The sequence below is a fragment of the Suricata suricatta genome, chromosome 8, assembly GCF_006229205.1.
Source record: "Suricata suricatta isolate VVHF042 chromosome 8, meerkat_22Aug2017_6uvM2_HiC, whole genome shotgun sequence".
NCBI classification, from domain to species: Eukaryota; Metazoa; Chordata; class Mammalia; order Carnivora; family Herpestidae; genus Suricata; species Suricata suricatta.
In genome coordinates, this window is record NC_043707.1 from 94,425,249 (window position 1) to 94,449,510 (window position 24,262).

Below are 24,262 nucleotides of genomic sequence, written 5' to 3' on the forward strand. Positions count from 1 at the left end.
AAGAGTGGTGTCCACAAACCAAAATATGATTGCTGTCACTGAAAGGCGATAATGAAGAGGACAATCACCAGGGAAGAAATGAATGATGGAAGCCAAAACAATAATAGTAAATTCCAGTCACCTGCATGGCCCATGAGGCCCTTCAGCTCTGTTAGTACTTAACCGACCTCTCTTCCTTCTTCATCCTGCCTCAATGAGGCTCTCCTCTCAGTGGGATTGCCAGAATGCACCAAACATTCCTCCCTCTCTTGTGACCTTTGACTTTATGATCGCTTTCTCAGGAAATGCTCTTTCTGCAGACATTTGCATGCCTTTGTGCCTTGTTTCTCAGGGCTCTATTTGAATATCAGCTCGAGAGGCCTTTGGTGCATTCCCTCCCTAACATAGCAACTGCCAAGACTTCCCAGTCCCATAATTGGCTGCAGTTGTGTTTCTAGCACTTATCACTACTTGACGTTATTCTACATATCTATCTGTGTGCCCTCACCACTGGAATGCACACTCCCTGAGAAGATTCTGTCTTGTTCATTGTTGTACCACAGTCAGCATGTAACGATGGTTGTTGAATGAGTGAATGAATCAGAATCCCAGACCTAAGCCTACCTCTGCTGTCTTAAGCAAGAAACTGAACCTTGTGTTGCCTCAGTCTCCTCATTGGTAAAATGAAGACAATTTCTACCTCACAAGGTTATTTTTTCGATTAATTTAAAAAAAACGCATGAGAAATGTCTGGTATATATTTAGATACTTGAGATATATTAGTTTTCTTCTCATAAAAATTTCATTCCCTAGGTCCGAGGAGGCCAGAAGTCTTTATTTAAATCAGTTGTTTTCTCCTGTGGCTTCACTTTAGAATTACCTAGGGAATTCTTTAGACGTTCTGACCTGGGTTCTCACCCCTCAAGATTCTGACTTAATTGGTCTGGAGTGCCACCCAGACACTGGTAGTTTTTAAAGCTCCCTGGATGGTAGCAAATTAGCAGCCAGTGCCAAAGACCACTGATTTCAAGTCATCAGTGGGGGAGGGGGGACGGAGAGGGCTGGCTGTGTGGCGATCAGAACCCACTGGAAGCCCTATAAAACCTGGTCCTTCCAACACCTGGAAATCTCTAGCAGCCAGCTTGGCTTATTTCCTCCAGTCCAAATCATCAACTGGCAGACTAGACAGATGGTTATTATTTATCCTTCCTGCTGTGGTAGGAAAAAAAAAAATTAGTTCTGCCTCAGGTTTCTCCAACCATTTTTACATGTGCAAACCATTACCTCTTTATATGCTCACAGGTATTAGAAGGGAGAAAGGGAAGCTTAAGAGAGACCAGGGACACTAGCACGTATTTTCTCCTAATGTAACTTTGAGAAGTGCGGACACCGGACAGAAGTTGGTCTAGGACAAAGGCTAGGTTCTAGCTCTTATGCTGAAAGGGATAATGTATGTGAACAGTGCCCAGAAAAATGCTTGGCACATCATAATTAATGCTAAGTCTCCTTTTCTGGAGAAATGAAATTTGCTTAAGATCATATAATAATGATAACACAATAACATAATAATACCTTGCACTGAACATCTTCCCTGTGCTAAGTATTTTCTCTCAGTAACCTTTTTTTAATCACCACAATATTATAGCAGACTGGAGGTATCATGCCCTTTTCACAACTGACGTTAGGATCTGAAAGCTTGCAGCTGGTCAAGGGAACCATCAGGTTTAGCACTCAGGTCTGACACCAAAGTTTATCTTGCTGCCTTTATGCTACACACTGCTTCCAGAATCCTTTTCACTCTCACACTTGATCATTCAGAGTAATTGGAACCTTTTCTCACTGACAGTAAGCAGAAAGCTTTTCTTCCACACACTGGGCGCAACAAGCAGGGGCCAGTGCTACTAGGTGATGATGGGTTCCCATGGCAAGTTTTCAGCAGATTAAATCAGATCTGCCTCAAAAGGGGTGCCTTAACTGGCTGTCATGATTCTCATTAAGCCTCTATTAAGTCTTACTCTAGCATCTGGGTTAGATACGGGCGGGGGAGGGTAGGGGGTGATAAAAAATGAAGCGAAAAAAAATCTCTCCTCCCGTACTCAGTACTTATTCTAATGCTGGGTGCTGTAGCTTCAGACATTATGAAGTCACCTTATCCTCATCAAGAGACTGAAGGAGAAGAGGTATAATGGCTCGATGGTATAACAAAAGGATTTTTAATCTGATGTGCAAGTTACTTTACATGAGCATCTTTACGCAGGTGCCACTGTTAGTTAACATTTATTGAGCCCTTGCTATGTGCCAGGTGTTTGCTTTAAAGTTTCTAGTCCGTTAACTCTTCATAATAATCCCTGGACAGCACTATCCAGCTTTTACGGAAGTGGAGACTGAGACACAGTGATGACAAGTAACCTGCCCAGGGTCACACAGTGGATAGAAACAGGAGCCGGACTCTAACCCAAGGCATCTGGCTCTGGAGCCCAGAACCTCCACTCTCCACCTTTCTACAAAATGTATTGATTAAACTATTTTTATTGACAGTAGTGAGACCCAACTCAGGGACAATATGCATTTGTTAATGGCATAGTTGAGTAATGCACTAAATGTTGAAGCTGAAGTTCCCAGAAATGTGTACTGTGTGGTCGTTGCATGGATTTATAAAAAATAAGTCACCCAGTGTGATGGAAGCAGCCAGTGATTCAGAAGGCAGTAGCCCACACAAGTAATATCTGGGGAGTAGAACCTCCTGGGTTAGGGATGATGTCCAAACCTCTTCCTGTACAGCACCTCTGAACACTGAAAGGAGCAAGGGAGACAAAGGTTTTATCTGATCCTTCAGACATACACCTGCATGGAGCGAGGGGCAGAAATTCCTGCCTTCTGTAAAGAGGCAGAACCATGGAAGGAGGTCCCTTGCCACTCTCCAAACTGTAAACTTCCTCCTGACTCAGGGCAGCTCTATAGGCTGTTGTCTCTGCTTATCTGGAGCCTCTGTTCAGCATCACTGCCAGCCTCTCTGTTACCTGGAAATTCCTATTCATCCCTCAGGCCCCCAGTTTAAGTGTACCTTCTTCCAAGGAGCCTCCTCCGATCCTCCACCACTCCCACCACTACTTCAATAAATGTTCACATATTTCCACACTTTCCTTTGTTGTGTTTCTGGTAGTTTGTAACTAAATAATAACTTTGAGCAGCTTTTTAGCGTCTACTTCCCTTTTGTGAGCTCCAGATCTCTTTTATCTACTAGCGGATCCCTAGACCCAACACAGCACCAACCATGTAACAGAGCATCAACATTCTCTTTGCCTGTGTAGATATGCGTATGTACTAAAACGAAGAGGCCAAACTAACCCCTTCTGTGTTTTCTTTCTTGTCCAGGAAAGAAAGCAAAAGAAACCTCTGCCACTACAACACAGGCTGAAGTTCCTAAGGTGTCTCAAGGCAAAACAGAACATATGGTATGCACCTGGCTACACAGAGCATGGGAAAGGTCTTCAACGATCCTTGGCCTTCTATTCTCTGATGCTAGGTGGGGCCCTCCCTTCTGGGTTTTTGATTTCCACCCAAAACCTTGATGTAAGGCTATCTTTGACTTTGAGACTCTCCTCCAACAGAGAAGGGAGGAAGAACTCTGAGAGTGTGGGTCAGTTCTGTCCCATCTGGGACGCACGCAGATCTCTCTCAACATGAGGTGATGGACCTGCCATCTGCCCCAAGAAACTGGACTTGAGCGTGGATACAGGTGTCCTTCCAAAGCCTGTGACCAGTCCCCCAGCTGCCATCAAAATAAAAGATGGTTGTGAGACCTATTTTAACATCTTAAGTCCAGCTTCCAGAAACTGAGGGTGACCTTTTCCCCAGACATCATATTTTAAAATGTAATGGACTCTTTGATTTAAAAAAAAAAAATTTGGCAAGCAGTTAAAATCCGCTTTAATATTCCCAGCACTTAGCCAAAGGAAGATGCAGACAGAATTGAAAAACAGCCTGAGTTTTTCTGTTGTTGTTATTTTTTAAATGCCCGGATTAGAACATAATTCATCTTAAAATGACGGGAGGCCTCTTCATGCACTTCACACTTTGAAATATTTTAGAAAATAGTATCCATTTTGGCAAGCCTCTTGCCACGCAAGAAACAACAGCAAATGCTTTTCTCCTTGAGTGTTAAGTCTGTTGTGAATAAGATTATAAAAAATATACTTTGCTCTTTTATTTTGCCTCTTGTTTGAGGATTTTGCTGCATCTCTGCAATAACTGATTCTTCTCACATTCCTGTATAAGCAGCATTCACTGCCCCACTTTTTAGAGAGTGAAACTGAAGCAGAAGTTTGGTAAAGCAAATTTCCTAGTTTCCCAGAGAAAATTGTTTATTTGTTCCCTTATTCATTCAGTAAACATGTCTTTAGACCCAAGTATGTGCCAGCCACTAACAAGACCTTAACGATCCACCAATGACTACGTCACATGCCCAGCTCTAGATCCCTAGTAGAGAAAAGAGATACTGTAGCAGTCACAATATCCTGGAATAAGAGCTGGGATGGATAAAGGGGCTACAAAGAATTATCCTTCCATCTGCCTGGAGCTTTGGGGAAGACTTCCTACAAGAAGTGAAATAGGAGTTGGGTCTTGAAGGATGTGTAGAAGTCCTACCAATCAAGGCATGAGTGGTAAAAAGGGTTTTTACAACAGAGGGAATAGTATGTATAAAACATAAAGGCATTATACAGCTTCATTTTTTTCTGGGTTTACGTGGCTGGAAAAAGATGAAAGAAAAAGATGCATCCACAGGGCTGAGAGAAGATAAGCAAGGACAAGAATTTTGATGGTCTTATGTGCCAAGTAAAGAACCTGGACTTTATTCTGATAGCATCGGACTGAAACCGTATAGGATGTGTTACTTACTTACTTTCTCACTTCCTTCCTTCCTTATTTATTTAGTTGAGCCTAATTCAGGTCCATAAAAATCCCCCCTTTCCCTGCCTTTAGTGGTCAAAGAGGCTGTTGAACTATCTGAAGAAATACAAAGTTATTTTAAATCAGTTTCTCCGATCCAACAACCTCTTTGAATTCTCTACAATCATCTACCAGACTTTAACCAAAGGTGTGTTTAGCTGGGTAGATTAAGATGATCTAAAGTGTTCATCAGGTTTCTAAAGTGGTCCAACACTCTAAAAAGTAGAATCCTATTTATTTATTTTATGAAAATAACTTTCAGCTGTTTCTTAACATTGATTTTTATCAGGCAATGTGTTTATTGGCCCATTTTGCATGAGATGCCCAGTCCTACACCATGTATGTAGATACATGGCAATTCTCTCCACAACCATATAAATAGACAAGATGGGCAATTCCTGGAAAAGTGGGGTTGGACAAATCAAACAATAAATGTCCACTCGCTCTCTTCATAGTGAGTGACAGCATGGTTTACATGGCAGGGCAGGGACTCATGTGTCTACTTGTTCTAAAAGCATCTCGATTTTTGTGCGGGACACAGGGTTAGACCACCGCAATGAGCTGGACATGATCTCTGCACACTCCTTCTAGTTTTGTGTTGACCATTGACTGTCTGATCTTAGCTAGTTGCTTCTATTTTCCAGACTGCAGCTTCCTTTGTTAAGTGAATAGGACAGACAGACCACAGAGGTGCTTTATTCTTTGTTAAAAGGAGCCCAGGAGACTGAGATCATATCAGTGTTGTTTTAATCACTTTTTGTCAACAATCTCACACTCATGTTGCAGAGGTTTTCCCACAAAGAAATTATAAAAAGCGTTGCCTGAAGCCCATCCCTTGTATATCCTGCTAGTATAAAACAGAGTAGAATATTATGAAGACTCAGTTACAAAAACCTTTGTTTTGTGTAAAGCAGAAATGCAAACTAAATAAAAGTCATGATTTCACCCTTTTCTTAAAACACACACACACACACACACACACACACACACACACACACACACACACACATACACCACTCAACAAAGTAGTTTATATCCAGCAAGAATTGGCAGATATGATCCTATCACACTGAGGATTTGAAACACATCCTCTGGCTTTACAAAGCCAGGCCTTGCAATAAATCTTGCTAACTGTGTGGCCTCCTCTTTCGCCAAGAGACTGGAGGAGCTCTTTGTGGTAAATGTATTGCCAGTGAGATGCCTGTGTTGTTTTGGTAGAAAATTCCTGAAGAGGAGCTGCAACCAGAAAGCCCTCCTGCTGAGATTTCAGCCCCCTAAAGTCCCCTGAAGGCTTTGAAGGTCAGACCAATCTCACAGCCTTCCATGACTCCAATGGTGAAAAACAGGAATGAGTCTGAAGAATCTGAGACATGGATTGACAGGTTCAGAAAGCTGGAAAACACCCTCTACCTGTGTGACCTGAATAATACAGGTGAAGTGGGAAGCTTACAGCTGACACACCTTTCTATTTGTGTTCTAGTCTGGAAATGGACACCGCCTTCTCTTTCACTCTTTACCAAATACAGTTTGTATAGAAACCATGTGCACTGACACTGGGGCCACAAGCGGGAAATACAAAGATGAATCAGAATCAGACATGAATCACCCACCGGTTTGTTTACATTTTCTTTGTGTCTTTGATCCTCCTCCATTCCGCTACTGGAGTCTAACCCACAATCCAATCTTGTAAACTCCTGACTGAAATCTTTAGCATGCCCACTGACAGGCTGAACTCCAAACTCCTTAGCAAGGCAAAAGCTGGTTCTGCCCACCTGACCAGTCTCTTCTCTTTCAACGCGTTAGTCTCTCAGCATGTCCCACCCTGTCACAATGAAGTGCCCATCTTCCTCAAACATGCCATGCTTTCTCCTGGGGCTGCTCCTTTTCTAACCCTATGCCCGGACAGTCTGAGCTGTCTGCCTCTCTTCTTCCTACCCTACCTCCTGCCAACTCCTCATCTTATCCACCTGGCTAGCTCATGCCCAAACATATTTTATGTTAGAACTCAGACTTTACTTCAATGAGACACCCATGATTTCCCCAAGACAGATCTAGGCCAGCCTTTATCTGGCTTCCTAGAGTTCTTTAGCAACCATGATCATATTTGATATACTGTATTTTTTTCATTTGGGGACTTACCACAATATCACCTGTAGACTCTATTCCTTTTTAAGCTCTAGCATCTGGCATAATTCTATTCAACTTTTTAAATCTTTTTTAATATTATTTATTTTTGAGAGAGAGACAGAGCATGGGGTGAAGGGGCAGAGAGAGGGAGACACAGAATCTGAAGCAGCTCCAGGCTCTGAGCTGCCAGCACAGAGCCTGATATGGGTCTCAAACCCATGAACTGCAAGATCATGATATGAGCTGAAGCTGGACACTTAACCGACTGAGTCACCCAGGTGCCCTGTTCAACATTTTTTTTTGAGGAGAAAAATAAATGAATGAATATAAATATATAAATAAATCCAAGATGGAAGGTGATAAATACCATTACAATGTGCTGTGTCGGCATTTAGAGAAAGGAGAATTCCTTCCTAGTGAGGTGATCAGGGAAGGTTCTGTTAGTGTGAAGTTAACCATTAAGAATAAGTGCAGTTTACATACAAAGGAACAGAATAGGCTTCTCTGGCAAAAGTGCAAGTTATCCAAGCAAAGAGTTATGTGTGAAACTCAGTGTAAGAAGTTTGGTTTGGAAAGAATACAGGGACTATTAAGAAGAAAGTTAAATGATAAAGGTAGAAAATATAAGATTCTGGATCCAAGAAGATCTTAGATGCCAGACCAAGGAGTTTGGATTTAGATCAAAGAGAATTAATAGCACTTTGAGTTTCTAAGCAGGGAAGTGATATGATGAAGTTGTAGTTCAGAAAGACCCTCAATGGCTATGTACAGATTGAAGGAGAAACATAAAGTAGGAAAAGGAGAAAGGAGGCTATTGTGATGTCCAAATGAAAATGAAGGCCAGATCAAGGTCAGAAGCCTGGGGAAAGGAAAAGAGGGAGCAGATACAAAAGCACCTGGACTGAAATCATTGTACGTAATTACATTCTGTGTTTATGATGAGTTGGTGTATTACATGTGGAGCCTAAAAATATGGAGCGCATAGAAGTGGAGAGGACGGTGATTGCCAGGAAAAATGGGAGATGTTGATCAAAGGGTACACACTTTCAGTTATGAGTTCCGAGGATTTAATGTACTGCCTGAGGACTCTAGTTAGCAATGCTGTATTGTATACTTGGAAGTTGCTATCAGAGTAGAGCTTTAACATGCTCAACACCACAGTAACAACCACAATAAAAAGGCGGTTGTGTGTGATAAAGGATGTGTTAACTGACCTTATTGTGGTAAATATTTCCCAATATATAAATGTGTCAAATCATCGTATTGTACACTTACATTCATACAGTGGTATATGTCAATTATATCTCAACAAAAGAAATAGCAGATACATTAGTACTCTCTAGAAGTAATCATATAACCATAGCAATGCCTATCTTTTCATTCTCTGTGTATTTTTGTTTCATTTTATTTTGAATTTCCAAAGCACTTAACTCCAGACCATATTAAGTATAACTACCATGTAACTCTAGACCATATAAAGTGTCACTAACATATAAAGCTCAAGGACTTCAAATAATTCCACCAAAGGCGGGGGGGGATTAATGAAAAATTCATCTAGCTGAATTAAAAAATCATTTATTAAACATGTGTTATGAGCCCAGCACTGTGCTAGAGGCTGGACCAAAGGAAAACTAGAAAGGATAAGGCATGGTCTCTGGGTACACCTGGGTGGCTCAGTAGGTTAAGCATCCTATTTCCTCTCAGGTCACAGCTAGTGAGTTTGAGCCCCATGTCAGGCTCTGTACTGACAGCTCAGAGCCTGGAACATGCTTCCAATTCTCTGTCTCCCTCTTTCTCTGCCCTTCTTCAAGTCTCAGTCTTTGTCTTTCTCTCTCTCTCTCTCTCTCTCTCTCTCTCTCTCTCTCTCTCTCAAAAATAAACATTATTTTTTTAAAAGACACAGTCTCTGGCCTCAGGGAGCTTTTAGGTCTGACACCAAGACTGACAGTAGTTAAATGCTGAAAAACCAACATTTTCAAGGACAACATATAATGAAGTATTATAATTGAAGACACAAGAGTTAGACTCCAAAGGAAAGAGAAAAGAGATGAAAAGAAGTTCATCATCTGATGTGAGCTGAGTATTCAGAGAAAGCTGCATGGAAGAGAGAGCTTGAGTGAGCCTCCCAGAGAGGGAAACTTTGCTTAGCTGGGTAGGGTGCTCTGAGTTGAACCCATCTTCTACAAAGCTTAGAAGATTTGTATTGGATTGGATAGTGAAGTTGAGACCCTACTGAGTCCTGGGATGAGGCATAATCTTCTGCCCAGTGTCCGCCAAAGGTTCAACCAGAGGAGAGCACAAAAAAGCTGAGATAGATAATTTAGAGATGATACTGGACAAAAGGAGATTAAAAGGTTACTGAAAGGGTGTCTGGTGGCTCAGTTAGTTAAGCATAGACTCTTGACTTTGGCTCAGGTCATGATCTTGCAGTCTGTGAGTTTGAGCCCCACATAGAGCTTGACAGTGTGGAGCCCGCTTGGGATTCTGTCTCCCTCTCTCTCTGACCCTCCCCTGCTTGCTCTCTATCTCTATCTCAAAATAAATAAAAATAAATTTTAAAAATATTACTGAAATGATGAGCCTCGGTATTCATACTAGAGTGGTGATAGGGTTACAAATGAAAACAAACAAACAAACAAACATGAGGTGGAAAGAGAAGACATCTCTAAAGAAACAAATGCTAGGTTGCAGTGATGGATGTTGGATCATAAACTTGGTTGCTAAAGTCTCCCCAAAGACTGAGACCTTTCTTATACTTCTGAACTCTTCTGAGGAAAAACAGAGTTTTGTTGACTTTGGAGGCAGACTCCAGCAGATTTGAAATGCCTCTCTCATGGCCTCTTCACTATTTATGCCTGTTTTCTCTGTTTCTATGAAATTCATTAGTTCCTTGTCAGCCAGGGAATGTGTCAGCCTGATCTGGGAACATCTAAAACTATCTTTAATGAGGAAAGAGGATTAACTGAGGTCATTTCATTGGTTTATTAACCACAGCCTCATTCTAGACACTGAGCAGATGATACCTACTTTGCCTATTGATGAATCAGTGTTCTTTATTATGTGCAAGGAAATATGTAGGCCAGGGTGTTCTTCATTCAGGGTGAAGACAGACCATCCATCATCAAATTAGTGTTTCTGGGAACCTACTCTGTGCTTATTTTCTAACAGGGGTTGTCAAGAAAATATCCTTGAAGAGGAAGAGTAAGAAATGACTGAATAACTGGTCATGTTTTCTAAAGAAAAAAAGGGCGGTTGGGATAAATGTTTGAGTGAATAGTAGATTTGGAATTTTCCCAATGAACTGAAGGCTAGATAGAAAACGTTTTTGAGTTCAAGGAGGCAGAATGCAATGAGAGCCCTCAAGGACATTCTTTGCATGAGTCTGGACTTTGCACACACTGAATCACTAACTCCTCACATCAACCACATACTGAAGGAATTAATGTCCTTATTTATGGAGGAAAAAGCCAACCTCAAAGTGGTAAAAGAATAGCCAGTGGGGAGTTGAGCCATAATTCAAATCCACTTCTATTGGACTTCCCACTACACTACACTCCCATGGCATACCAGAAAGAACATGAGGTTTTGCTTGTTACTTTGTTGGGTGTTTCTTTGTTTGTTTTTACCAGAAGACGTAGATTCAAGTTCAGACTTTACTAATTGCTGAGCCCTGAAAGCCAGTTATTTATATTCTCAAATCCTATTGCTTGATCTATAAGCTAATACTGTTAATAATAAAACTTACCTCCCCAGATTTGAGAAAGGATCAGATTAGATTTGAAAGTTCTTTGTAAGCTATAGAATGAAATAGATGTTAAAGAAGGTCTTAACATTTCTTTCATTTTGGTTCTGGTGGGACAAGAACAGGTTTTCAACACTAAGATGTATTGTAAGGGTTATTTTATGCAAGTCTCCTAGGCATCTCCTAAGGACAGTAAATTAGACCAATACAGATTCAGTCAATGGACTCTTCTTGCTTGACCCTAGGAATCCTCTACCAATGGTAAAGCTCAGAAGAGAGTAGAAAATGTCCCCATGCACACCAATGGTGATTTCTAGATGTATTTTTTAACATTACTTTTAATTTGTAATTAAAATATAAACTCAATCGTGTATATTTTAAACATTCTTATTAAGATGCATTCTCATATTTTTAAAATAATATTGATGAAATAACTATTATAATCATCTTATAATAATACTTGCATTAATGAGTGCTTAATAGCTCTGGGCACTGTGCTAAGCTTTTATTATATACAATTTACTTATCCCTATTGTAAAGTTGAGGAAACTGAGGCTCAAAAAGTTAAAGTACCTTCCCCAGTCAGACACTTATTCCAAAGCCCATGACTGATATCTCCAGAGGCAGAATATGAGGAAATATCTTGGGGGATCCAACCTAGACCAGACAAACAGCAGCCACCCAATACAGAGAACTGCAAAGATGCAATTGGCCAACTCAAAATAAGCTGTTTCTGCCAAGATCAGCCTTCTAATAGGAGAAATAGACAATAAACAAATGGAGAAAGAATGGGATGGGATGGGACAGGACAGAACCAAACAATGAATAGAATAAACCACTTTAGGACCTGTCTATAGCCCACTGCTAAGAACAGCCATCAGAGAGCAGTTCAGAGGGAAGCATCATGCTCAACAGTCTTTGCCCATTTAAATATGATTGATACTTGGAGCCCCTGGGTGGCTCAGTGGGTTGAGTGTCAGACTTCAGCTCAGGTCATGATCTCGCAGTCCATGAGTTTGAGCCCCAGGTTGGGCTCTGTGCTGACAGCTCAGAGCCTGGAGCCTGCTTCGGATTCTGTGCCCCGCCCCCCACCCATCCCTGACTCTCTCTCTCTCTCTCTCTCTCTCTCTCAAAAATAATAAACATTTTAAAAAATATATGAATGATACTTGGCAGCTTAAACAGAGATAACAGGTATCCAATAGACACAAACTCTAACAGGCTGGTGGTGATGTTTACAACATGACTAGGGTACCACCTCTGGCCTCTTTGAGAAAGAATTTCACAGTTGCTGTCACAGCCCACACCAGTACAGAAGAGTAGAAGAACATGCAAGAGAAGCATCTTTAATCCCTATAAAATATATTTAAAAGCTTTTCTTGACACCTGTGGTGTAGATCTCCACAATTCAAGGAACATAGGAAACAATCTCTTCCCCCTTATTTTATAAGGTAGTGTAATGGTTAAATGCATGATTTTAAGCAACCTTGGGCAACTGACTTACCATCTCTATGCCTCAGTTTCTACCTCTGTAAAATGGATTGTTGTGAATATTAAATGAATTGTTACTGGTAAAATATTTGGAGGTGTGCCTGAAACATGATAAATGGTGTGTGTGCGTGAGTGCGCGCGTATGTGTGTGTGTGATATTTTTGTTATTGTTGTATTCTAGTTAATTTTCTGCTTATCTTACCATCTCAACTGGTTGGGGGAGCTTCCTGAGGTAAAACGTCACTTCTCTAAATTCTCTATATTCCCAAGCACATATCTGTATCTGACATATATAAGCTCACAATTAGGAGCTTATGAATGAGTTCCTGATCTTTGCTGATGCTGTGTTCTACATTTAAAACCCTTCTCTGCAACGAGGTTCCTGGGTGGCTCAGTAGGTTGAGCGTCTGATTTTGGCTCAGGTCATGATCTCATGGGTGATGAGTCTAAGCTCCACATCCGGGCTCTGTGCTGACAACTCAGAGCCTGGAGCTTGCTTTAGATTTTGTGTCTCCTTCTCTTTCTGCCCCTCCCCTGCTCATTGTTCCATCTCTGTCTCAAAAATAAATAAACATTAAAAAAAACCCAAAACTCTTCTCTGCAACTACCAAAATCCACCTATCCTTAACATGGAAAGCAACTTGGTATTGACACATATAACACATGGGTAGCAGAGTACATCCTGTGATGAGCACTACACAGATTGAGACTCTGAGCCCTGAGAAATGTGAAGATTTACCTGTAATCACACAGCAAGCAGGAGGGAGTCATAGTAAATACATTTCCAGAAAAAGCATAAAAATGAGCTGTTTGAATCCTGCACGTTTAGGAACGTTGGCTACTTCCATAAGATAAAAATAAACAAGAACAATTAAAAATGGATTTTACCAGGCACTCCACCTGTTTTAAAAATTGGCCTTTAAAGTTTTATGGCCACAAAAAACAAGCTTCAATTGCTTTAAGAAGCTTCAAGCATCAAAATACTAATACTGTGTTTTTACTCGGAAGTCATTTGAGCTAATAGATTTTTTTCTCTTTTTTTTTGTTTTTTCCTGCCTCTTTTCAAAACTTACCACCCACCTAACCCAATCGCAGGAGTCATGGAAAACGAATGAGCCAGACGCCTCATTCACAACTACAATCTCATTTACAACCTGTCCCTGAGCCCTTGGAAAATCGACCAAGCCTTGTGGAGATTCTGTGTGGGAGAAAATATGCTCTTGGAGCCAGCACTTCGGTACTTAAAGGAGCTATGATAACAAACCCATATTGTGAGAACAGATGTTTCCTTTTTCTTCCTTTCTACCCAGACACGTGTCTCTCCCCAGCCTGTCTATGGTGGCAAAGACACTGTCAGAGTCAAGGCCAATTCAGCAACTGGAGATGCTTTGGACTTGGACTTCATTTCTGGCTATGATGCTCCTAGGCAGCTCAGAGTGACCCGACAACACCAGGCTTCCTCTCTTGAGGTGGCAAGAACCCAATGTCCAAAAACCCCCTTTAATTCTAACAAAGCTCCTTATTAACATTACATGATTTTTCCCCTACATTGCTGATGAAACTTCGCTTTTGCAAACCCTACAATTCCATGTAGTAAAAACTATGCCAGATATTGCCAATTCCCACAAATGCCTGTCACATAAGAGACCCAAATATATCATTGTTGGATGTGTAAGCCAGCCTTTCCTCTAGTCACTGTTCTAGGAAGGATTTCCACAGTATAGGGAAAGTAAAATTGTTAACAACATATTAATACTAAGCGTAGGAGCACAATTCCAGGCGAGGATTTCTGAACAAGTGAGACATGGTCTCTAGGACAAGGGTAGCTGCTGTTACACTGTCCCAGGGGATATTTCCTCAGAGTATTGGAGAGACCTTTCAACGAGCGACACCAAGGACAATGGTTCTGAAACAAGGAACATCTTCGCTCTCTCTGGCAGGAAAATCAAGAAAAACTTTCCACCAGTCCCCACCGTCCTTTTTCTAACTTTGTGCCTCCCCCAGAACACACACACACACACACATCACACCACACAGCTAGCATGAGCTCACCGAAGGAATACTAGCCTAGGACTTCAGAGACAAATGTGTTCCCAGAACCATTATTAATGTTGTGTGACCTGGATTCTGGTTTTCAGATATGTGTGAGAGACAGGAGGAAGGAGTTAGGTCAAGCAGAAAAGCAAAAAGATCCCTGGGTATCCCTTTTTATCGATTTTATATGGGGGGATGTTTCATAAAATCTTATAAACAAACCCTTAAGAATAAAATAATTTTGATCCACTAACATAAATGATCTCTAAGGGCTTCCAGTGTGAACCTGCTTTAGTTTTTATAATCCTTGAGTAACCCAGAAAAACACCTCTTAAAGCAGACTGAACACCTCTCTAACATTCTAGAACCCTTGGACCTAATAGCCTTTAAGGTCAGAGAAGTAATCAGACAAACATGGCTTTCTCAGGCACCCAAAATGTCAAATGAGGAAAATTAGAATATAGATCAGATATTCAGTATACCTTGGGCAACCAAAATGTGCTGGGACCTGGACATATTTTGTTTTATCCAACTCTGACAACTCAATAAAGCAGGTTTCACAACTCCAATTCACAGATGAAGAGAGAGAGGCTCAAAAAAGTAAAGGGTAGAAGAGCTGTTGAGACTGCTTGCCTATTGATAACTGGCCAGAGGGATAGAGCCTTCTGGAGAACACTAAGAATGCCCCATCCACCCTACATCCCTGTGGGGAAGTGAACTGGAGAGAGGGCTTGATGAAGGGAAACCCTAAACATGAAGGCAGGTTTTCAGACTCAATCATGGAGTCCTGGAGAGCAGTGGCCTTGCCCTACCCAATTCTTTGTGTGTGACCTCTAGACTAGCTCCTCATGGATAGCCTTAGCACCCAGCAACTCACACGACCGGAGGGGACTCTGTCGACAGACACTGCAGCAGAAAGGTGCCCAAGAGCATGTGACTGCAGGTCGTGCACACCTTGTAGAGCTCACTGACGGAATGCTTCTGAAAGTGGGTAGCAATGGCCAGATCTGGATCCATAGTCATGCTACCACAACTACCCACCCTTCAACAGAGAGCAGAAAAAGAATAGGCTTTAAACCAGCCCAAATCCGTCTCTGTCACTTAGTAGGTGGTAGCTTTAGAAAGTGTTTAATCTCACTGAGCTTCAGTTCCTTCAACTGTAAAACAGGAATAATAAAAACACTGAGTGTTTCACAGGAGTGTTGTAAACACAAAGTCACGCCATTTGGACAGTTTCTTGAATTTAGTGAGATGGTCCTTTCTTATGTCCCTTCCCTTAGCAGCTGAGCATCAGGATGCTTGAACAATGGTCTGTGTGAAATGACACAGGGACAAAAGGTGGCCCCTACAGCAAAAACAAATTTTGAGATATGTCTGCCTTCTAGAACCAAGGGACAATTGTTTCTGCATCATCTCCTGTCTGGAATTGTCCACGACTTTACCCCAAGGTGTGTGTGTGTGTGTGTGTGTGTGTGTGTGTGTGTGTGTGTGTGTACGCATGCACACATGCACGTACATGCCTGCATATGCATTTGCAAGACTTCCACTTTACAAAAGTAAATATTCATTAGATTTTCTCCGAGAAAACATTAAAAGAAGCAAAATTCAACTCAGGCCATAGAGAAAAACTAAGATACCAAGGTGACAATGTGACAGTAGATGTTAAATGAGGTCTTGCTATGAGGCAAACCATTGAACACAAATAGGAAAATGCTATGAAGTCATTATGTGTTAGAATATTGGCTTGACCTCTGTGCTAGCACTTCTCCATGGTTTACTTGGAAAATCTGTTACCTTTCTCTCTTTTTTCCCCCCTTAGGTCAATGGTGTTTTGTATATTCCCTGTGACTGTGAATTTCTAACACTGGGTAGAGAAATTGTGCTGTCTGTGGTCTTGACCAGCTTTCTCTAGCAGAACCGTTCTCCACGGGTGTCTGTGTGCAGTGGACTGGTTAAACTAGAGTACGCCCTGGAGAGACTCCTGGTCAACTGTACCTGCCCCAGCTGTCTGAAAGCCTTAGCTTCTAGCATAGGTCACTGAAGACATGATAGAAGTTGAATCTCACCAGTTGACAGACTCCTTCACAGATGTGTGACCCTGAGCAATTCACTACTTACCTCATATTCATATTAAAGGAGATAACAGTGCAAATTGCCCAGCTGTATATCTGTCATGTAGACATGCTCCATAAGGGAAATCTGGCTTCCTATCTTATTCTTATATAGTATTTCCATTTACTCCATTCAATGGTTCAAATCATCAAGTACCTTTTCCAAGTACAGACTACTTCCAAGCCAACAGGTGGCTCCCTGTTTGTGTGGACCTGGAAGGCAGAAACCATGCCCTACACATTCCTATTCTTCATTTTCCCACCTGCCCTGACTCCTCACAGTAACCCAACTATGCTGGCATTACTACTATGCCCCTTGTACAGATAAGAAACTGAGGCTCATGGTGGTAAAGGTACTTCCCTAAGGACTAACAGCTAGTGAGTGACGGAGTCAGGATTAGAATCCAGTGCACAACTTCAAGCCCGTCGGTGTCTTGCAGGTCACAGAACAAATTTTCTCTAGCGTATGTGGTCTGTCTCCCCAGCAAATCGGGAGGTCACTTCCAGTCAAGGCTAAGGTCTCCCTCACCTTTGTCTCCAGCACACAGTCCAGATTCGCTCCCAAGTGGGCACCTGGAAAATATTTGTAAAATAGAGACACCACATGAAACTTCTGAAAGCCTGTGACCTCCTACCCTCTTCCAGCTCTGCCAGCTTCATCACTGCCTCGTGGGGACTGAAGTGAAGGGTGTTTTCAGGACTCTTCACATCCTGTGTTCACACAAGCAGAAACACAACTGTATAGATCACACAATCCAAAGAGTTTGCTAAGTGCTCACTGACTCTTCAGAGGAATTTCCCAAGATCATTAAGAGAAACAATATGGGGTTTGATATTCTAATTGGGATCAGCAACTGGACAGCTTTGGAGCTGGCCAGAGGACTGTGAAGCTCTGCAAACAAATGCTGGCCTTTCTTCTCTTTCTCTCCTTGTACACCCCCCCCACTTCGTTAGAGCCTTTCAGCTACTGTTCCAATGCTCCTTAGCAACAAAGGCTGGGGTTCCCAGAGCTGGGGTGCCTCAGGAATGCCAGCCATTCCTCTCATTAGCATTCAGGGCACCTCATCTGCCTGCACAGTTAGCTGTGGGACCATGCAAAAGGCAGTGGCTTGGGGGAGGCCCAGCATTTAGCATGGCTTGTTGGGAAACGGGAAGCCTCCACAAAGAGTTTCCAAACAAAAGGCATCAATATTATTTGTGGAGCCATCAGACTGCCTGGAGCACAATATGGTTCTGGCTCAGCCACATGCTCTCTCTGCAGGTTCTGTGTGAAGGCTTGGTGGGGACTTCTCAGACACAACATGGCCCTGAATGCCAATACATTGGAAGGTCTCTCTCCTCCTCCCCTCTCTGCTGTCCAGTCTCTCTTCAGGCTCAGTTTATCCAGGTTGGACAATGGGTAGACTCTTAACTGGCAGTGGGAGTGCCCAGAGGAGGGATGTTGATGGGGGGTAAATGGTCAGATGGTAGGACAATTCCAAACAGATGGTGCTGCTAGGAATGCATTCCAGACAAATTCACAAGCAGATTGAGCTCTGACGAAGACTTAGCTCTTGGAGAACAGTTGGTGCCTTGTACAGAGCCCTTGCTCAAAACACACATCCTGCTCTCCCATACGATCTTTAACAGCTCCATGAGGGAACCCCTACCCAGGTCCTGTCTCACTGGAATTCGGAAATACTGATCAACAGGCCAGTCCCTGGAAGATTCCAACCAGCAAAACTATTTATCAACATTCTCATCTTGTCTCTAAGCAGAGTTTCCTTCAGACCCCCTCCCCACCTCCAGGGATGTGGACCTCACTACTTGTCCTAAGTCAATTCCTTCTCCAAACTGCTCCAATTTGTTCATCTAAAATTGGTCTCCATTTTAGTCTTCTTTCTACCCTCCCTTGTGGCCAAAGAGGATGTAAAAGTTGATCAGTCATCGCAACAACAACTGCACTAACCCTGTGCCTGATTCTTCTAGGCATCAGGGAGTTAAAGCCAAAACCAAACACAAAAAGGGGAAAGAAAGATTCTCTCTTCAAGAACTGATTTAAGTTGGGGAGAGAGCTCAGGAAGGTGCTTTTACTTATGAAACTTTCAAGGGGCACCAGGGTGGCATCCAACTTCAGCTCAGATCATGATCTTGCGGTCCATGAGTTCAAGCCCCACATCAGGCTCTGTGCTGACAGCTCAGAGCCTGGAGCCTGTTCAAATTCTGGGTCTCCCTCTCTCTCTGCCCTTCCCCCACTCACTCTCTCTTGCTCTCTTTCTCTAAAAATAAACATTAAAATATTATTTAAAAGCTATCCATAATCCATACACTTACCCCCTCCATTTTTAGTATGTGTTTACTTCTAAATCAACAGCCCTTTCCATATAAGCCATCTCAGAATATCCCCCACCAGCTGCCCTTGGCAACATTTCTTACTTCTTACTCAACCATGGCACTACCTGCCCTCAACATCAGCATGTGACAGAGAGAGCAAAGAACCAGAAAAGCAAGTAGGAGAGGTGTTCTGTTCCCCTCTGGGTCCAGAAATGGAGTGAGGAATGGGGCAAGTTATAGATAGATAGATTTTGACTAAGCCTGAGAAAAGATACCCTAATGATCAGAACTGATAAGCAATAAAGTGAGCTGCTTTCTAAGGTCAGTACCTTTCTGCCCTCAGAATCACTAGAGATGGATGAAAATAGGTCAGTGATGGGAAAGGTGAGTAGTTCCTTTCCAGTATAGAATAACATGAATGACAGAATATTTGGGTTATGAAGCAGGTCAAAGTTTGCTGGGTCTTGGCCACCTTATCCCAATGGCGGAAAAGGTGTGAAAACTTGTCCCTATCCCTAGACTGAATCGGTCTCCCCTGCTCTTTTGTAACCATCATACACTTGTAACTACATCAACATTTCCCTTAGTTTCCTTAGTTGACCTGTGGTCCAGAAGGCCTGGTCTAATCAGATGCCTGCTATTTCTCAAGCAGACTGAGAACAGAGTTCTGTGCACCATGGGAGCTTCCAGAGCCTGAGATCCAGTCTAAACCTGCCTCTGGAAGACATATTTGGGGTTCATTATTCCTCTACCTCCTGGAGCAAATGATTTCTGAGCAGGTCAACTGTGATGTCCTGTGGAGTATCTAGGCATGTTTCCAGATAAGCTCTCTCTCCTGAGGAGAAAAAATACAAGAATCATCCAGGGGTTGAGTGAGATGCAAGAAGAATGGTGAGCATTTTGCAGATGAAGATGCTGAGATTCAGAGAAATTCTGTAGTTTTGCTATATGAGCAAGAGGAGTTGGAGACAGAGATAAGAACTCGCCTTCCCTTGCACAGTTCTTAGTGGCCACTTCTTACCAGGCCTGTCAGTTCCACTCCATCCTGGCTATTATCCCTTGCCAGCAGTAAGTGTGCCCCATCCCAAGAACAAGATTGGAAGGGTGCAATAAACTGTGTCCCTGCACACTGAGGGGCTTGGGATTTGCATCCTGCCAAGGTTCACCAAACCCAAAGGAAAGGGAAGGGAACTCTCAGTAGTGAACTCATGCTATAATCTTACCCAATACTCACGAGAGCCTTTAGATGTGGGAATTATTTCCACTTAGGAGTGAAGAGCTGAGGCTCAGAGATCCAGCAAAAGAGTGGTAGAGTCAAAATTTAACACAGACTTTCCCAGCTCCAAGACCTCCACCTACTTTGGGTGGTCTGGGTGCTGCTTCCTTCTGGGGCTTCTAATTACCCTGGGTCTCTTGTGTCTAAGGAGGGAAAAGAGGAATCCATGCCTGTATAGTTTTCTCTTTTTTATTTAACAAGTATTTACTGAGCACATTCTAAGGTCAGGACTCAGTAAACAGTTCGAGTGGATTTCCCAAAATCCTAGACTTTAGGAAATGCCCTTGCCCAAATACCACTGACAAACTTGAACTTCCTTCCATCCTTCCTTCCTTCTAATACTGAGTGCTAACAATCAGAATTGTCTGGAATTGTCCTGTTGGTAGCTTCTCATCCTGACATTTAGTGGATAAGAAAATGCATGTCCACTCCCATTTACCTCTCTCTCCACTCAATCCTTCTCACTCTGATAACACTACTCAGCCAACACTATGGTTTCACTCAGCCCTCTCTGGGATTCTGATGAGGCATTAGTGACTTATTCCTATATGGATAACTTAGTGATTTGTTGCTCTGAGGCCATGATGAAAACCACAGACATACCACACGGATGCTTTAGCAGGAATCATTTGTCATTCTTATCTATCCGTTCATTTATTTATTCATTCATCGGTTCAACAGAAACAAACACCCCACTGTGCTTAGAACTGTACAAGGTACCGGGCCTACAGAGATGAGTGAGGCAGGACTGAAAGTCTGTTAAGCAAAGGCAGACACTAAAGCAGCTGAGTACAACAGAGTTTAAGTGTTGTGCAAAAGAAAAGCCAGGAATACTCAGCCACAGCAGAGGGGTACACAGCTCAGCCCAGTGATGGGACACAGCTGTGGTCACGGAAGACTTCCTAGAGAATTCATGACTGAGCCAAGTCCTGGCAAAGGAGAAGCAACTGGCTAAAATGAGGATGGGAGTGGGGTATCTGGGTGGCAGGGCTCAGTTCCCTGGGTAGGCCCAGTGAGATGAACAAAACCCCTGAGACGTGACCCCACCCTCTGTTCTGGGGACTGTAGTCACATAAATGTCAAGCATGATGCTCCGGGTGAAAGTAGAGGAGACAAAGCTGGAGATGATAGAATCAGGTCTTGAAGGCTCTTGATGCCCGGCCAAGATTCCATACAAAGCACAAAGGGGTGCGGTGTGGCCAGATGAATGTTTCAGTTGTTCAGCGGCTATGTGGGGGGAAGCTCTGAGACACAAGCATCGAGCCAGGAAAACCTCAAACATCATAGAAGTTAAGGTGCTTCATCTGTAAAATAGTAGGCATTACAGTACCCACTTTTCAGGATCATATATAAAGTACGGAAAATCCCACATCCAGTGTCTAACACTACACAGGCCTCTCATAAAATGATAGCTCTGTATTATATAATATTCATGTTCTAGAATAATCTGATCACAAAGGCAAAGGACCTTGTGATGAGAACAGCATTTCTTAGGAAGGGCATGAAGGATAATGCCATCAGCAGAACAGCTTCAAGGGAGTCATTGACGCTGATGCACACACACAAGTAAATAATTTATGTGTTTGGGCCATTTTTTGAAGGCCCCATTATTATTATTCCTACTCCCTGCCTCACAGTGATGCTGCTAGTCACAGTGCATTAGTTAATTTCATGGCCCTGTTGTGAATCTTACAATATTTCATCCTCCCAATTCAAAATATTCATTCCAAGGGGTTCCAACTTCACAAATAAATAATTCCTGTTGGAAAATGGAGTTTTTCCATCTGCCCAGCCCATTTTCCATCTGTTCCCACAAGCTTGTGGTAGGACAAAGCTGGGTCTTGAGGCTCCATTGATTAGTCCTGATTTAAGAAGGAATGGTTTTCTCCCAGATGGATTGTGCATTAGTGATAAAGATTAGTTTCCACCATTATTAGTTACTATCTTAGGAGACAGGTTTAGAGATCTGGAAGTGAATCAAAAAGTACACGCTAGATAAAAGGAAGGAGAGAAAAGTCACATTGACTTAGCTCCCACCATGCACTTGATCCTGTAGGCACTGTACGCACTGGACACACATAATTTGACCATTGCAACAATCCAACAAGCAAATGTGATTATGCCCATATGACACATGAGGGAACAGAGGGTCAGAGAGGCTTAAAAACTTGCCTAAAATCACATAATTTGTAAATAAGGCAGCTAGGACTGAGTCCAAAACTCAGGTTCTCTCTACAACAGCAGAGATCCAGACTTTCTGAATGGAAAGTACCCTGACCAAAGAATTATGATTTTGTTTCTTTTGATAACCTTGTCATATTATTATAGAAGAGTACCCCATGAAGGAAAGGTCATCCATGTTTAGGTCTTTACAATGACAATGGAGCTGGACAAAGGAAGAGATACAGAGATACAGACAGAGGAAGAGATCAGAATACAGTCCTATCTGAGAACCTACAACAGTGAACTGTGAGTTAGGAAACATGGACTCATATTTTGGACCCCCAAGTTCTCTTAACAGCAAGAACAAACCATGTAATTTCCTGAGCCTTAGGCTCCTCAAGTAGAAAGTGAGTCTACCCTGTGTTGCCTCTTCAGGGAACCTCATAGCGTCTGGAAAGGCACATCTATTAGGAGCCTATTTTTAGAAGGGAGTACAACTTGTCAGTGGTAAAGCTCTATGCAAATATTAGAGAACATTTTCATTTCTGGGCCTGCTTGCAACAAAATGCTTGCCTGCAACCAGATAAGGAGCCTGTGTCCTCTTATAAATCTAGGCAATGCTTCCTTCATTGAGAAATTCTGGCTGCAAAAAAATATTAGTTGAACTAAATGGTGTGCTTAGTAATGCACTTGATTTACTCCAACACGGATTCAAGCAAACAGTCCACAGGCCGACACCAGTCTGTGGCCCACACATTGAGTCTTGCCATAAGGACTACCTTGAGGAAAGCAGATGGTGTTAGTATTGAATTATACAGTCTCAGCTCACTATGAGCTGTATGTGACCTTGATCAAGTTATTTAATCTCCCTGTGCCTCAGTTTCCTCTTCAATAAAACAAGTTTAACAATACCAAACTCATAGGGTGGCTGTGAAGATGAAAAGAGGATGTGGCTTCCATGAGTGACTGTGTAAGACAGGGCACAGGACATAGTAGCCAGGGAACATGGTTACCCATCATCATCGTCATCATCAACCTAAAGCATCTGTCCTCTGGTCACCATCGTGTGCACATTCCCACTGTTAGGGGTTGTATCTCGGTTGTTGTACTACCGACTCAACTCAAGAAGGTTATGGTGCTACTGGCATCCCATGAGCAGAGGCCAGAGATGCTGCTGCTACAATATGTAGGGGACACACACACACACACACACACACACACACACACACACACAACAATGCATTATCCAACCCAAAATGTCAACAGTGCCAAGGTCAAGGATCTTGCATTAGAGTCATTTCTTTGGGTTGAGGTCGCCTGCCATCACATGAAGATTTAATAATAGACTTGGGCTCTACATAAACTTGTGGTTTCATGAAATGAATGTCAACCTAAAAGAAACCTTGGACCCTAAGGGTCACTATTGTGTGGTCCAAATACCCATTGTACTGAAAGTAAACCTCAGAGGGGCAAGGACTTGCTTTCTCCCTGACTCCTGTAGCCATGAAAATGGTTATTTTTGTTTCTTTTGTCTTTCCATCTTGCCTCCTGAACGCACATTTCCCCAGATGGATTAGAGAAACTCAAGCTCAAAGTCACCAGGCTACCAACTGAAAGAGCTAAAATCACTCCCCATATTTCTAGATCCAGTGGCTGAAAAACTCAAATAAGGGAGAGGTCAATGTAGTCCAGGACATCTGCAGCACAGAGATTGGGATTCCGCATTTTGTGACACCTCACCCCAACAAAGCACTGCACAGACGAGGGAGGTATGTGGGAATCAATGTGGCAATAAGAAGAAGTGAACTCAGAGTCAGGCTTGGGACTGAGTCCTGCTCTCCAACTCTTTCCCTGTGTTGCTGGCCAATTATAAGAAGCCTAGAATATTAGCACTCAAAGTATCTGTTGAATACTTCAAGCCCCAAATCTGCAAAGACCATTCTCCCTTATTCTCTGTCTCTCTGTCTCTCTCTCTCTCAGCTTCAGATTCCCCATTATAATGGTAATAAAATAATGGTAATAAAATGTACCTACCTGACAGCGCTGTTTGTAAGATTGAATAAAATCAAAAGTACA

The 24,262-nt window shown here is 42.4% G+C and overlaps 1 protein-coding gene across 1 annotated transcript in view; it reads left to right on the plus strand.

Annotated features, from left to right (window-relative positions):
• The window catches only part of C8H1orf87 (chromosome 8 C1orf87 homolog), an 80,512-nt gene extending 66,967 nt beyond the window's left edge, over positions 1-13,545 (plus strand). The window contains 3 exon segments of the mRNA XM_029946026.1: positions 3,355-3,434; positions 6,148-6,361; positions 13,385-13,545. Coding sequence (XP_029801886.1) covers positions 3,355-3,434; positions 6,148-6,361; positions 13,385-13,545 — 455 coding nt within the window.
• The last annotated feature ends 10,717 nt before the right edge of the window (positions 13,546-24,262 follow it).